The sequence below is a fragment of the Coffea arabica genome, chromosome 5c, assembly GCF_036785885.1.
Source record: "Coffea arabica cultivar ET-39 chromosome 5c, Coffea Arabica ET-39 HiFi, whole genome shotgun sequence".
Classification (NCBI taxonomy): Eukaryota; Viridiplantae; Streptophyta; class Magnoliopsida; order Gentianales; family Rubiaceae; genus Coffea; species Coffea arabica.
Genome location: NC_092319.1, coordinates 48,753,783 through 48,765,106, shown reverse-complemented (window position 1 = coordinate 48,765,106; position 11,324 = coordinate 48,753,783). Strand labels below are relative to the sequence as shown.

General features: G+C 36.8%; 1 protein-coding gene across 2 annotated transcripts; it reads right to left on the bottom strand.

The window, feature by feature from the left end:
• Positions 1–6,518: 6,518 nt before the first annotated feature.
• LOC113690007 (ubiquitin-conjugating enzyme E2-17 kDa-like) lies at positions 6,519–10,426 on the bottom strand. 2 transcript variants are annotated; one of them, XM_072051536.1, is made up of 5 exons: positions 10,190–10,410; positions 8,946–9,057; positions 7,608–7,735; positions 6,989–7,093; positions 6,519–6,841 (listed from the first exon to the last, which is right to left on the bottom strand). In XM_072051536.1, the coding sequence occupies exons 2-5, from the start codon at positions 9,013–9,015 to the stop codon at positions 6,698–6,700; spliced, it is 447 nt and encodes a 148-aa protein (XP_071907637.1). In that variant the 5' UTR covers positions 9,016–9,057; positions 10,190–10,410; the 3' UTR covers positions 6,519–6,697. The 2 variants fall into 2 exon arrangements, with proteins under 2 accessions (XP_071907637.1, XP_071907638.1); XM_072051537.1 differs by lacking the exon at positions 8,946–9,057 and having other exon boundaries at positions 10,190–10,426.
• Between the last annotated feature and the right edge of the window lie 898 nt (positions 10,427–11,324).

Genomic DNA, 11,324 nt, shown 5'->3' with positions numbered 1-11,324 from the left:
ATTCCTTGGAAGACGCAAACAACTTTGCTTTATTTACTTCTTCCTCCGTCCCATTTTGATGGCTCTGATTTTTTTTTTTTTCACATAATTTAAGAAAAAAAATAGTTAATTTTGTTAGAACAATCAATTTAAATAACTATTTTTCTAAAATATCCTCACATTAATTAGAGTACGACTTTACGAAAACTTGAATTGATGGAAAAAAAAAAGAATCAACTCTCATTAAATAAGGTAAGTTTATAGTAACAACAATTTACATTGAATAAGGGTATTTTAGGAAAATTAAAATACAACTATAATTTTTCAATTGGAAAATGGACTACAATTTGAAACAGACGAAAAAGGAAAAAAGAACTATCAAAATGGGACGGAGGAAGTATGATTTAGGTTCGTCTGTAGTATATTAAGCTGCGGAGATAAAAGTGTAGGTTGGTTAGTAGTATGATTTAGGCGTACTGACGAACAACTGATTAACACTGTTGGAAAAAAAGAGTAAATCTTATATATATTAATACGTTTATGTATCAAATAATGAGAGTATATATACTGTCAGCGTATAAAAGATTAATCCTTACAAAAATTCCATAGAGAAAGAGATTGCTGGCCATGACATAAGTTTCAGAGTATCAATATCTTGAAATTTTCTAGCATGACAAAATGTAAAAATAATTTCCCTTGTGTTTTAAAGTTCGAAATCTTCTTATTCTCACGCGGGAACAAAAGGGAATATTCATGGAAAACTCAATTAATGATCTCATTGTGTAAACGAATTTAATGGATATTAAGACACATAATGTCCATTAATTTATATGCTTACATTTTAAGTGAAGATGACGACAAAAATGCCCCTATCTATTTTTGTTTGGAGGCTCCAAACTTTAAGGAGAGGTTTGATAGTCAAACCAAGAGTTTTATTTATGGTCACTTAGCTAATATCTTTACTATATATCCTTATACTATATAAGAATGAGTTTAGGGCAAAGATTTCAACCGCAAGGGTGGGGCTGTTTTGGAAATATGAGAGTATTTGAAGTGCAATTAAAGTATTGAATATGAATCATTATAGCTAATTTGATTTTTTTTATAATTACTTAAATGTTCTGTCAGACATTTAAAGCTATGGGTAAGTTTAACATGTGGCAATATTCGATATCCGATTAAACATTGGGTATAATTGAATTCAGCTTGTGTTTCAGTGGAATTACATAAAAATCCTTTTAATCATTTAATTGGATTAACATCCAAGTCTCTTAATTTCTAAAGCCTTTCTCAGCAGTTATTTGCAAACTTATGATATATAGATGTTAAGACACAATTAATACTGATTAGTAGAGAAGTTTGGTTTCTTGGCCGTTACCATAGTAACCCCCGTCTATTCAAATTCATTTCGTTTACTTATAAGTTTGTTCCACTACAATCATGTAGTCTATTGAATTCAGATGTTGCTATATTAGTTACTCCTCTTTCCCATTTTACAACATCTTTTTCAATAGGTATGTTTTTTTTAACTAATCTACTTTTTTGGTTGTAAGAAATCTGTAATCTTGCAAGTTGTATGTGCAATACTTTTTTTAGTATTTTAATTCAATTGCCCATGTTAGATAGGCTTGATAGGGAGGATATCACATTTGTTAATTGTCATTTGTGGTTTAGAATAAGTTTATCATCATAAAATTTTTCATTTATAGATTGCATCTACTTCTTTTGTTGTTTTAATTATTAGTTACGGTAATTTTCAAATTGTTTGCTACTTTATTGATGATTTCATTTAGGCAATTTTTCACTCCATTTGATTTGCTAATATATTTAACTATCTACTTAAAAGTATTTGGCTGTAGATCCAAAGTATGTATTTCATTACTTTTAATTGTTTTCTTGAATTGAATGGATTAAGATGTTTTAGTATTTTTTTGAGGTAATTATTCATCTAGATTAGCATGTTAGTTATTGTATATCTTTGCAACTAGGTCAAAAACTGACGTTTTGTGATTGTAACCCCTACTGAGAAGAAGATGCTTTGCTATATGTCCTAAATCATACAATAAATCATAATTGATTGATTGGTCAATGTGGATGTTTCATGATGATATGCTCTTTGATTCAATATAAATCAAAGAATTTGGCTTGCAAGAATCGAAATTCCACTCGCAATGATTTCTTCAAGTATGCTAATTGTTCAAATCTCACTTGTGTGACAAGATAATGAGGTGGATTGCCCTCGTATCAAAATCAAATTTAAACTAAACAACAAATTTTAATATCCCTAAAGTGCATGAGCAGATATAAGTAGATCTTTTATTCTATTAGATTAGATGCAAAGTGGTTAAATGTGTTTTATAATTATATTTCAGTGTATATTATATTTTTTACTCAATATGTAATTTATGATTTTTCTGTTTAATATCACATAATAGAATTGTTATACTTCAATTCTTATACTACAAAATACTAAATAATAATTATTAACTATCTTTAATTATAGGTACTAAACTCCCGCGCATGGCGCGGGCTTTTTCCCCTAGTATATATATACATTAGAGTTTTGAGGACAATTCCATTTTTTAGTACTAAAACAATTCATTACCTTATATTCTTCTAGCAGAAAGAATAATTCTAAAAACTCTCCTTTAGCCACCGGAGGTTAAACTGAATTTGAGCTTATTCACAAGAAAGAATGAATGGTCGGTCGCTTTCACACAATCTGATAATTACTTCGTGTCACCCCTGTATGAGACTTTCAGTCAACACACAATTCCAGATTTTGTCCTACATTTATGTCTTGGGGTAACGCCTGAAGCATCACTAAGTTCCTAAGGGCAGGAGGAAAAAAAAAAAAAAAAAACTCAGGTTAATTGCAATTTGTACCCTTAAACTATCACTGATTTCTCATTCGTGCCATAAACTATTAATTGTGGCAATTTTATGCACTCTAAACTATCAATTTGTAGGACAGTACTCAAACTCGTTAAGAATAGAAAGTTTCAATGGTATATTAATTGTCCATGAATGCTGCCGACTGCCGTAGCTGCTCAGATCACCGCTTTCTCGATCGCCTGTTCAGTCTTTTCATTTTCTTTTTTTCTCACGGCAGTTTCTTGGATACATATGATGGTGTCTCCCGTAGTTCAAATCAAACATGATGGATGATGACACAACCTACACAAATGCTCAGAGAGTGGCACAAGACACCAAACCGAACCGATTTAGAACAAGGAAAGGGCAAAAAAATAAAAAGGGCTGAGCTTTGATTCCCGCATCTCTATAAAGAATCATCATAATAATCTATCAAAGGAAGATTCTATACAAGTCTTTTTACGCATGCAACAGGCGTTCAGAAGTCACAACGCTTTCTTCTGCTTATTTTCCCCAAGTACAACATACGTAGATTTAAATAAATAAAGTTACTGCTTAATCTTGCAGGAGAAACGTCCTAAGAAAGAAAGATATGCAAGAAATCGAGATGATGGACGTAAAAAGTTGAAATCCAACTACACCTTCTTGTACCGGTGGGTCCGCAGATTCTATAGCAAGGAAAGGAGCAAGGACCCCCTGTTCTGTTTGTGCTCTTAACTCTTACCTACCCTCTCATTCATCGCTCAAATCATTGGTATAATCCAACCACGCATGGACGGTTAATATATACTAACATCAGGGCGGCTTTTATTTTAATTCCATCATCAGGAGAATTAATTGCCTTGTGGCTGAAATCTGCTTCTTGCCTACACTGCAGAATTTTACCTTTTTTTTTTTTTTTGGGTGAAGTAAAGATGTAGCGTACCATTTTAAATAAACAATCACCATGATCATGCAAACAAAAAACCCAACTGCTAAATTTTAGTTCAGACCAGAAAATTCCCAGGGAATAATGGACAAGAGCACGAAATATTGGGTTTTCGGAGGAGATACTACTGGATGGATGTCTGACGACAATGGATTCTTTTTGGGCGCGGCGGGGGGGGGGGGGGAGGCTAGGCAATCCCATTTTATTGTTTGACCCTTTTTTACTCGCTGATGTTGTGCGGCAAAAGGGTTTTTATAACATGGGAATATTGGCGGGAAGGGGTATTAAAAGGGCGGATACGGTGAAGGGGACTCAACGGAGAAAGGCGTCGGTAGAGAAGTCAGGCGTCAGCATCAGAGTTGACAGAGACAATGACACAACAGTAGGGTCGCAGTCTATTGCCGCTGTCAATTTCTCAATTCTGCACTGTGCTCTGCTCTTCTGGTTTGGTTTTTTTTTTTTTACCATTATTCACTGACCCATCAATCCACCCTATATATCTACGATTTACCATTACATTACACGAGTGCTCTGCATTTCCCGCCCCTCCGTCGTTGGGATGTGTTAAAACTTAAAAAAGGGTCCTGCTACAGCCCTACTGCCCTCACCACTCACTCCATTCCATATTCCATAGCCTCCCTGTTGCTGCTCTGCTACTACCGGTACCTCCTGCACCTTAACGGGTGTCGGATTATAGGACTTGGCAGGTCCTTAGCTTAGCCATGTGTAGTCCTAATGGTGATTAGAATTTATTCTGGTAGCATCACGGACACATTTAAAAGTGTCTCAAGTTGTACTATCAATTTATTTGTATCAAGAGTAAACGAGTTTTGATTGAGGTACAAAAGGTTGATTCGAAATTTTGATTAAGAATTGATTGTTTGATAGGAAAATCTCGGAGCTCATATTTTAAGAATTGAAGTTTTGAAAAAGAATTTTTTTTTTTTTTTTGCACAGACAAAGTGGTCCAAATGGGCCGAAAATAGAGTACTCACTTGAAGAGAGAAAAGAGTGGTAATAAATGGAGGAAAACTTTCTAGCCATGGCCTTGGGGGCAGGAAAGGTGGGTTTCTTAAATGAAGAAGGGACAGGACCAAAAACAGAGAGATCTTTGTGCTGTGGGGCATATGTAAATCTTGTTTAGCTGAATCTCAAAGGTCGCATTCAATGGAATTTCCAGGTAGTAATTTGTTAATAGTTGCACAATTATTGGGACATTAAATGCTGCATCAGGCATCAGCTAGCACAGGCACTTCGGGTTTTACCTTTACGCGGAGGGGACGGTGAAAACCCCGAGGGGACGGTAAAAATAAATTGGAGAGCGAGAGGTGATGTGCTCGAGGAAATACCCCCTACTACTACACCCTACGCTCTAGAGCCTAAACTGACTACACATCTTTTTTTGTTTGTCATTTCAATTCACGGAGGCCTGAGAAGACGAGAGTCATTCAGCTTTAGTTTAGTTTTTAACCTCACCTCTCTTAATATGACCGGGAATTTTTTTCATTTGGCTAAATGAAGTGGTTTATAAACTCAACTACTGTCAGATCAGATGTTGGACTGGAGAAGTTTTAAGTCGAAATTCTAATGAGCCAAGACCAAACTACACCGTATCACTGAATAAATTTTGGACGGCATAAAATTCTGATTTTTATCCCCAGAATGTACGCATAAAAGAGGTGAAGATGCTTAGGCATATGAAGCGTGAACAACTGTTCTGGAAAAATATATCAAAACACCAAAAAAAAGAGACCCAAAAAAAAAAAAAAAAAGAGAGACCCAACCAGTAGTAATAAGACAAGCAGATAAACCAAATGTAACAGCAGGGTTTCTTTGTTGCCATGTTAATTGATAGTTGCACCAAAAGGGACGGTTCAAGACGTTCTTTCTGTCCTCCCAACCTTCCGCCTTGCTAGCTAATGTGTTGGCGCTATTCGATGTATGCTAATTGCAGGGAAGCCAAGGACCACCATCCTGTACCTCCTCCTCTTCTCTGCTGTCAACACCAACAAACTTGCCAACCACACCAGGCACTGCTTAACAGACAGAATGACCGTGAATCAGAGACTCCGCAGTTTGGGCCTTCTTCCCCCCACCTTCTATCCATTTTTTGTTTCACGTGCCCAGAATTGTTTTGGCCCGCGTCACATCCTAATCAACCCACTCTACATGACGATTCCGTTGCACTTCCGAAAATAAAATACTAGGTTGGACGGGCTCTCACCCAACCCAACCGTCAACCCTCAAAACCAGCAGATAGTAGCTCTTCCGACCAACTTCTAACCAACATTGAGTAGCAGTTACGCCTAACCCAGCGTGGACCCCGGGCCACTCAGCGAGGATGAAGAAATCGGTAACGCGAATGAGAGGCGTCAAGGCTTTCCATGCCCCTGCACTCCCGTCATCTTACTCAAATAGTTGAATGCGCGTTTCCCTTTGTAGAATTGAAGACGCGTCCAAGAAAAATGCACGAAACTGCCTGGATTCACGTTTACCTTATGGGGAGTGGGTGATCAGACCACCAGACCAATCTTGGATAAGATGGAATTGGGCAAATTACCCTTCTCCCTTGGATAGCGATCAGTTTATAGCTGAATGTGCCGAGCAATTGCACCCCATTCATGTCTATAAACCTGAATTGCGTGCTCCCCCAGGCCGTAGACCAAGCCCCCAGTAGAATAAAATGCCGTCGTATGCCCCACCCAGGACACATGAATTAATTAAGAAACATAAAATATAGTAAATTATATTCTGACATTCGATAAAACCTCTATAATAGAAGAAACACGTTCAAATCAAGACAATACTTCAAATCCCTTGAGAACAAACAAACAGAAAGCCCAAAAGTTCTGGGGATTTTTTTTCTTTTCCTATTTATTTACTACTAGCATAAAATGTTGCATCCTCAATATGCATTCAACCCATGGCATATTTCTGGGTCCAGGACCGAGCAGTGGTCTCATATTTCGCTCTATCAGTCTTGTACATGTGAGCGATCTCAGGTACGAGAGGATCATCTGGATTTGGATCAGTCAGCAAGGAGCAAATAGACAGCAGTACCTGCAAAAATCCCAAATCAAAATTTATGCCTTGTCCTAAAGACCACAAGTAACAGATATCAACTTAATTATCCAACGCAAAGACCTGTTTTGCAACCACCAGGTCATGCAGGCAAATCTAAAAAACCAAGACATCTTCAGCCATTACCTTAGATATAGTAAGTGCAGGACTCCACTGCTCTTTGAGGATATCAAGACAAATGCTACCATTGCTGTTTATGTTTGGGTGGAAAACTTTGGTTTTGAAGGAGACCTGAATAACAAAAACAAGAAGGACGCTTGAGAAATCTTGCACCAGCCCGTGATATGCTTAGTCTGGAAGCCATTCTTAAAAAAAGATTTCACGGTAGACAAACCTGTTCCAACAAAAGACTACATTTCCATTGTCTTAACAACCCACTACCAACACAGAAAAGGACAGCTGCTTGACCAAAACAATTTGAAGACAAACAATGATTCCCAGCTTTATTACTACCACAGCTGCTATTACATAAACTAAAGGCTTTTGGACAACCAAAGCTAGCCCATACTTCATAACTAGTCTAATTGGAACAGAACATAGACAGACGCTACCCATGTAATCGATGATAAAGGAAACCACAGTTTTTTCAAAAAAAAAAAAACCAAAGTAACCCTAAGCTTATCAACCCAGTCTGATCAAGTTTAGATGCACCTCTTTTCAATTTTAAAGTTCTCTCTTCCAATTCAAGAAGAAATGGCCAAAACATTAACACAAGAATGTAAATGGCCAAAACATTGACACTTGCCTTAGGGGGCTTGAAAGGATAATCTGGAGGGAAATGAATAGACACAAGAAAAACACCACCCGAAAAAGGGCTTTCAGATGGGCCCATTATGGTAGCTTGCCAGTGAAACATATCCTCACCAACAGGTCCTGCAGCAATTATCCAACAATAATTTCAGCATACTAAGTGATAAAAGAGGACAAAGAGTCCTTAGCAGTTCAATTACCAACTTCCCGATACTCAAAACAAAAATAATCATCTGATTAGATAATATAATCACGCTCAACAAAGGAAAAAGAAAACCCTAACAAAGGAATATGACGAAACCTATGTATTCCATCTGAAGGCGAAATAACATACAAACAAGGAGAAAACGATACAGACAAAAACTAACAACAAAAAAATTCCATCAAGTTGAGCATAAGTGATCGCTCTCTATACCTAACATTATGGCATCTTTAACTCAACAAAGAATATCAAAACACCAAAGAAACAATTCTTATATTTTTTAGATTGCTCCAGACATGGGAAGAAGCAGCAGCTAAAAGAAAATTTTCACTATTATATAATACAAACACATCTTCACCGCAAACTCTCAAATATGATTCTGGTAATATAAAATTAAATGAAAGAAAGAACAAAAAAGCTGACAACCCTCTAAGTTGCCATCTACTCTGAACACATGACTAAGCAAATAGTTTTCTCTACTTATCACGAATTAATGGTGTCTACCAGAGCACCAGAAGCAGTATTTTCTACTTATCACGAATTAATGGTGTCTACCAGAGCACCAGAAGCAGGGATTCCCATAGACACAAACTTGGTGTTAAGCAACGGAAGCCAAAAATTTGTGAACAGAGGAGAATCACGGCTACCAAAAAGCAAGTAAATTCGAGCTTACACTAAAAATGAAAAGTTAAACATTTTCAGTATCATTGGCTCCACAGAATGTTGATGTGTTAAACTTATACATAGTGCTCTCGTGTACTTCCTATTCTGCATCTATTCAACATAAGGATATTACCCTCTACAAGCCTCTCCAATATGTCAAGGCACTCAGGCCCCAACAAATGGATAGATAGACCATGCAAAGGAGGCTCAAATCCAAACAATAATGTCATAGATGAGACTTAAGAAATCTGCCATGCAAATTAACTTGATTTGTGAATTCAGATATCTGGGCCCTCTTTAGACTTCAAACTGGGGCATTACAGATTACATGACCAGCCCACGATTTGAACATGTATAACAGTACGTACATGAAAAGGAGCTACCAGATTTCATAACAAAACCTAAGTGGCCGCCCACCTGTTTGTTGATAAAAGATAAGAATAATAATTCAAGCAAAGTTAATCATACCAGCACTGCAAGAAGCAGGAGGGTCCTTCTGCAAATCCTTAAGTTCCTTCTGGATCCTCTTGGAGGCCATTGCAGACTTTGAAGTTCACAATTGCAGGCAAAAAAATATTGGCTACACCATATATTCGAAAATTAATTATCCAGTTCTTTAAATTTCAAAAAAGGCAGCAAATTATTTTCACTACAACAAAAGAGACTCAAGAAATCCAAGAAAACAGGAAATAGCCACTGTTCCCCTTTAATTAAACACCACCTATTTAAAAAGGGCCAACGACCAACATAACTGAAAAAGATATGTACGTAAAAGCTTAAACTCATCTCAAGAGCTTTCATCATAGAGAACACAAAAAACCACATGCTTAGTTAAACACCCAAAAACATCCATCAGCATAGGTAACTGTACTCTCTATAGAATTTTAACATCCAACTGCGAAGACAGAAATAAGCAAGCAAGTTAGCAGCACTTAAAAAACTTAGCCACGAGGAAAGTACCAAAGTACCTTATAAATAAAATCAACCAGTACATGCAGCATAACATTTTTGTTATCCTTTTGGTTCAGACGTACATAAAAAGGATCGATCGATGCATAAAATAGAAAAGCAATTACATCTATGCATGCTCAAGCCATTCAAAGTGTCGAAATGATGCATGAATAAAACGCATACAGGGAGCTATTAAAAAAAGACGAGTATAAGGAATTTAAAACATAGATCGCACAAAAAATAAATAAATAAATAAAGGGGCAAAAAAGCCAAATCAATTAAACAAGATAAACTTATTGAGAGACACGATATGTTCAGTAATTCTCTTCCTTCCACAGTATCAAATCCCCACCAAACCACATGCCCAAGGGAAGGAAGGGGGGGGGGAAAAAAGAACTCTGCTACAGTACTGTGCTACGGCCTTCATCCAGTACCTACCCACGGTCCCCAACCCCCAACCCAAAAGAAGGAAATCATCAACAATTTAAAACCGCAGTTCAACCGATCAACCCTCCTTCTTCCCCCAGTTCTGATCCAGCCTCGGATTAACTCAATTGCTAGAAGATACACACACGCGCACGCCCCCCTCTCCCCAAAGGAAAAAAAAAAAAAAAAAAGAAGCCTTCCGGAAACCGGCGGCGGCGGCCCTAAAAGCAACACAGGTAAAATTCGCATGCATAAAAACATAAAAAAATTGCACCGAAATTTTGGGGAAAATGGAGGAGCAAGGCTAGGGTTTGAAATTGGCATCGGTTACGAACCTTATTCGATTCGAGAGAGGAGAGAGAGGGGGAGGGGAAGGACGAACCCCAGACCCGTGCGGGAAATAGAAAATAAAGATAAGAAAATTTATTGGAGAAAAATAAGCCCTCGAAACTGAGTATAAATAAGCAGACGCGGCAGAAAAGTTGTGGGGGAGCTGGGGCCTGGGGCCTGGTGGTATTTATATGGGGCTCAATCCATGCCGCGTGTGTGCTGGGTTCCGTTGCTCCTTCCTGCTGCTGCTCCTGCTGGCGGTGCTTTTACATGGACCTTGACCTTCCTTCCACTTCCCATCCGGTTTCCTACTCGCCTTCACTTTTTTCTTTTTTTTTCCTTTTGTCCTTGAGGAATGCCAAATAAATTGCCTCACATGACTCAGAAATAATAATATTTTATGTTGATCGATCGAAAGAATTAATTACTATTTGACATGCCTAGTAATTGGTGTCAGATTAATTGGAAAATTTGTTGATTTCAAATGGGGCTTAATTAGGTTTGTTTAAATACCCTTATTTATGTATGTATCCAAACGTAACTCTAAACAATTACTACTAATCAGTCTGAGCATGTTACTGTGATTTATAATTATAATAAAGTATGACAGTTTTGCTGGTTTTTTTATTATTATTATTTTTTTGGCAATTTAAGATATTGAAAGCATAAACCACTTTTATTTTTATATTTAACTCCTAGGCCTCACTTTTCAAACAAGCGGAAAAAAAATGAAAAAAGAAAAAGGAGGCTTAGGTCTGATTACGTTAAAGTGGTCCACGATTCTTTGTTCCTTTTATTCGGTTGACAGCAAATAAGTTCCGGCAATATTTAAAAGGAAAAAAAAAGAGGAGGACCATTTCCTCATATCATTACTTTTGATGGTGAAATTATCCAATGGAAACCGTCTTCCAATGTGCTAATTCATAGCTTGAAAATTACGCCAATTTATTAATCAAATCTTTTCTTAAAGCATTTGCATATTATTCCCAAATGATATTTATATCAACAAAATTCAAGTACTTTACAAAAACCGCGAAAAGCCCGTTTAAATTATATTTTTTAAATAATTTATGAAAAATTATTTCATTACTTTTCGAGAATGTGATGTATATGAAATCGAAAAGTAATAAAGACGATTTA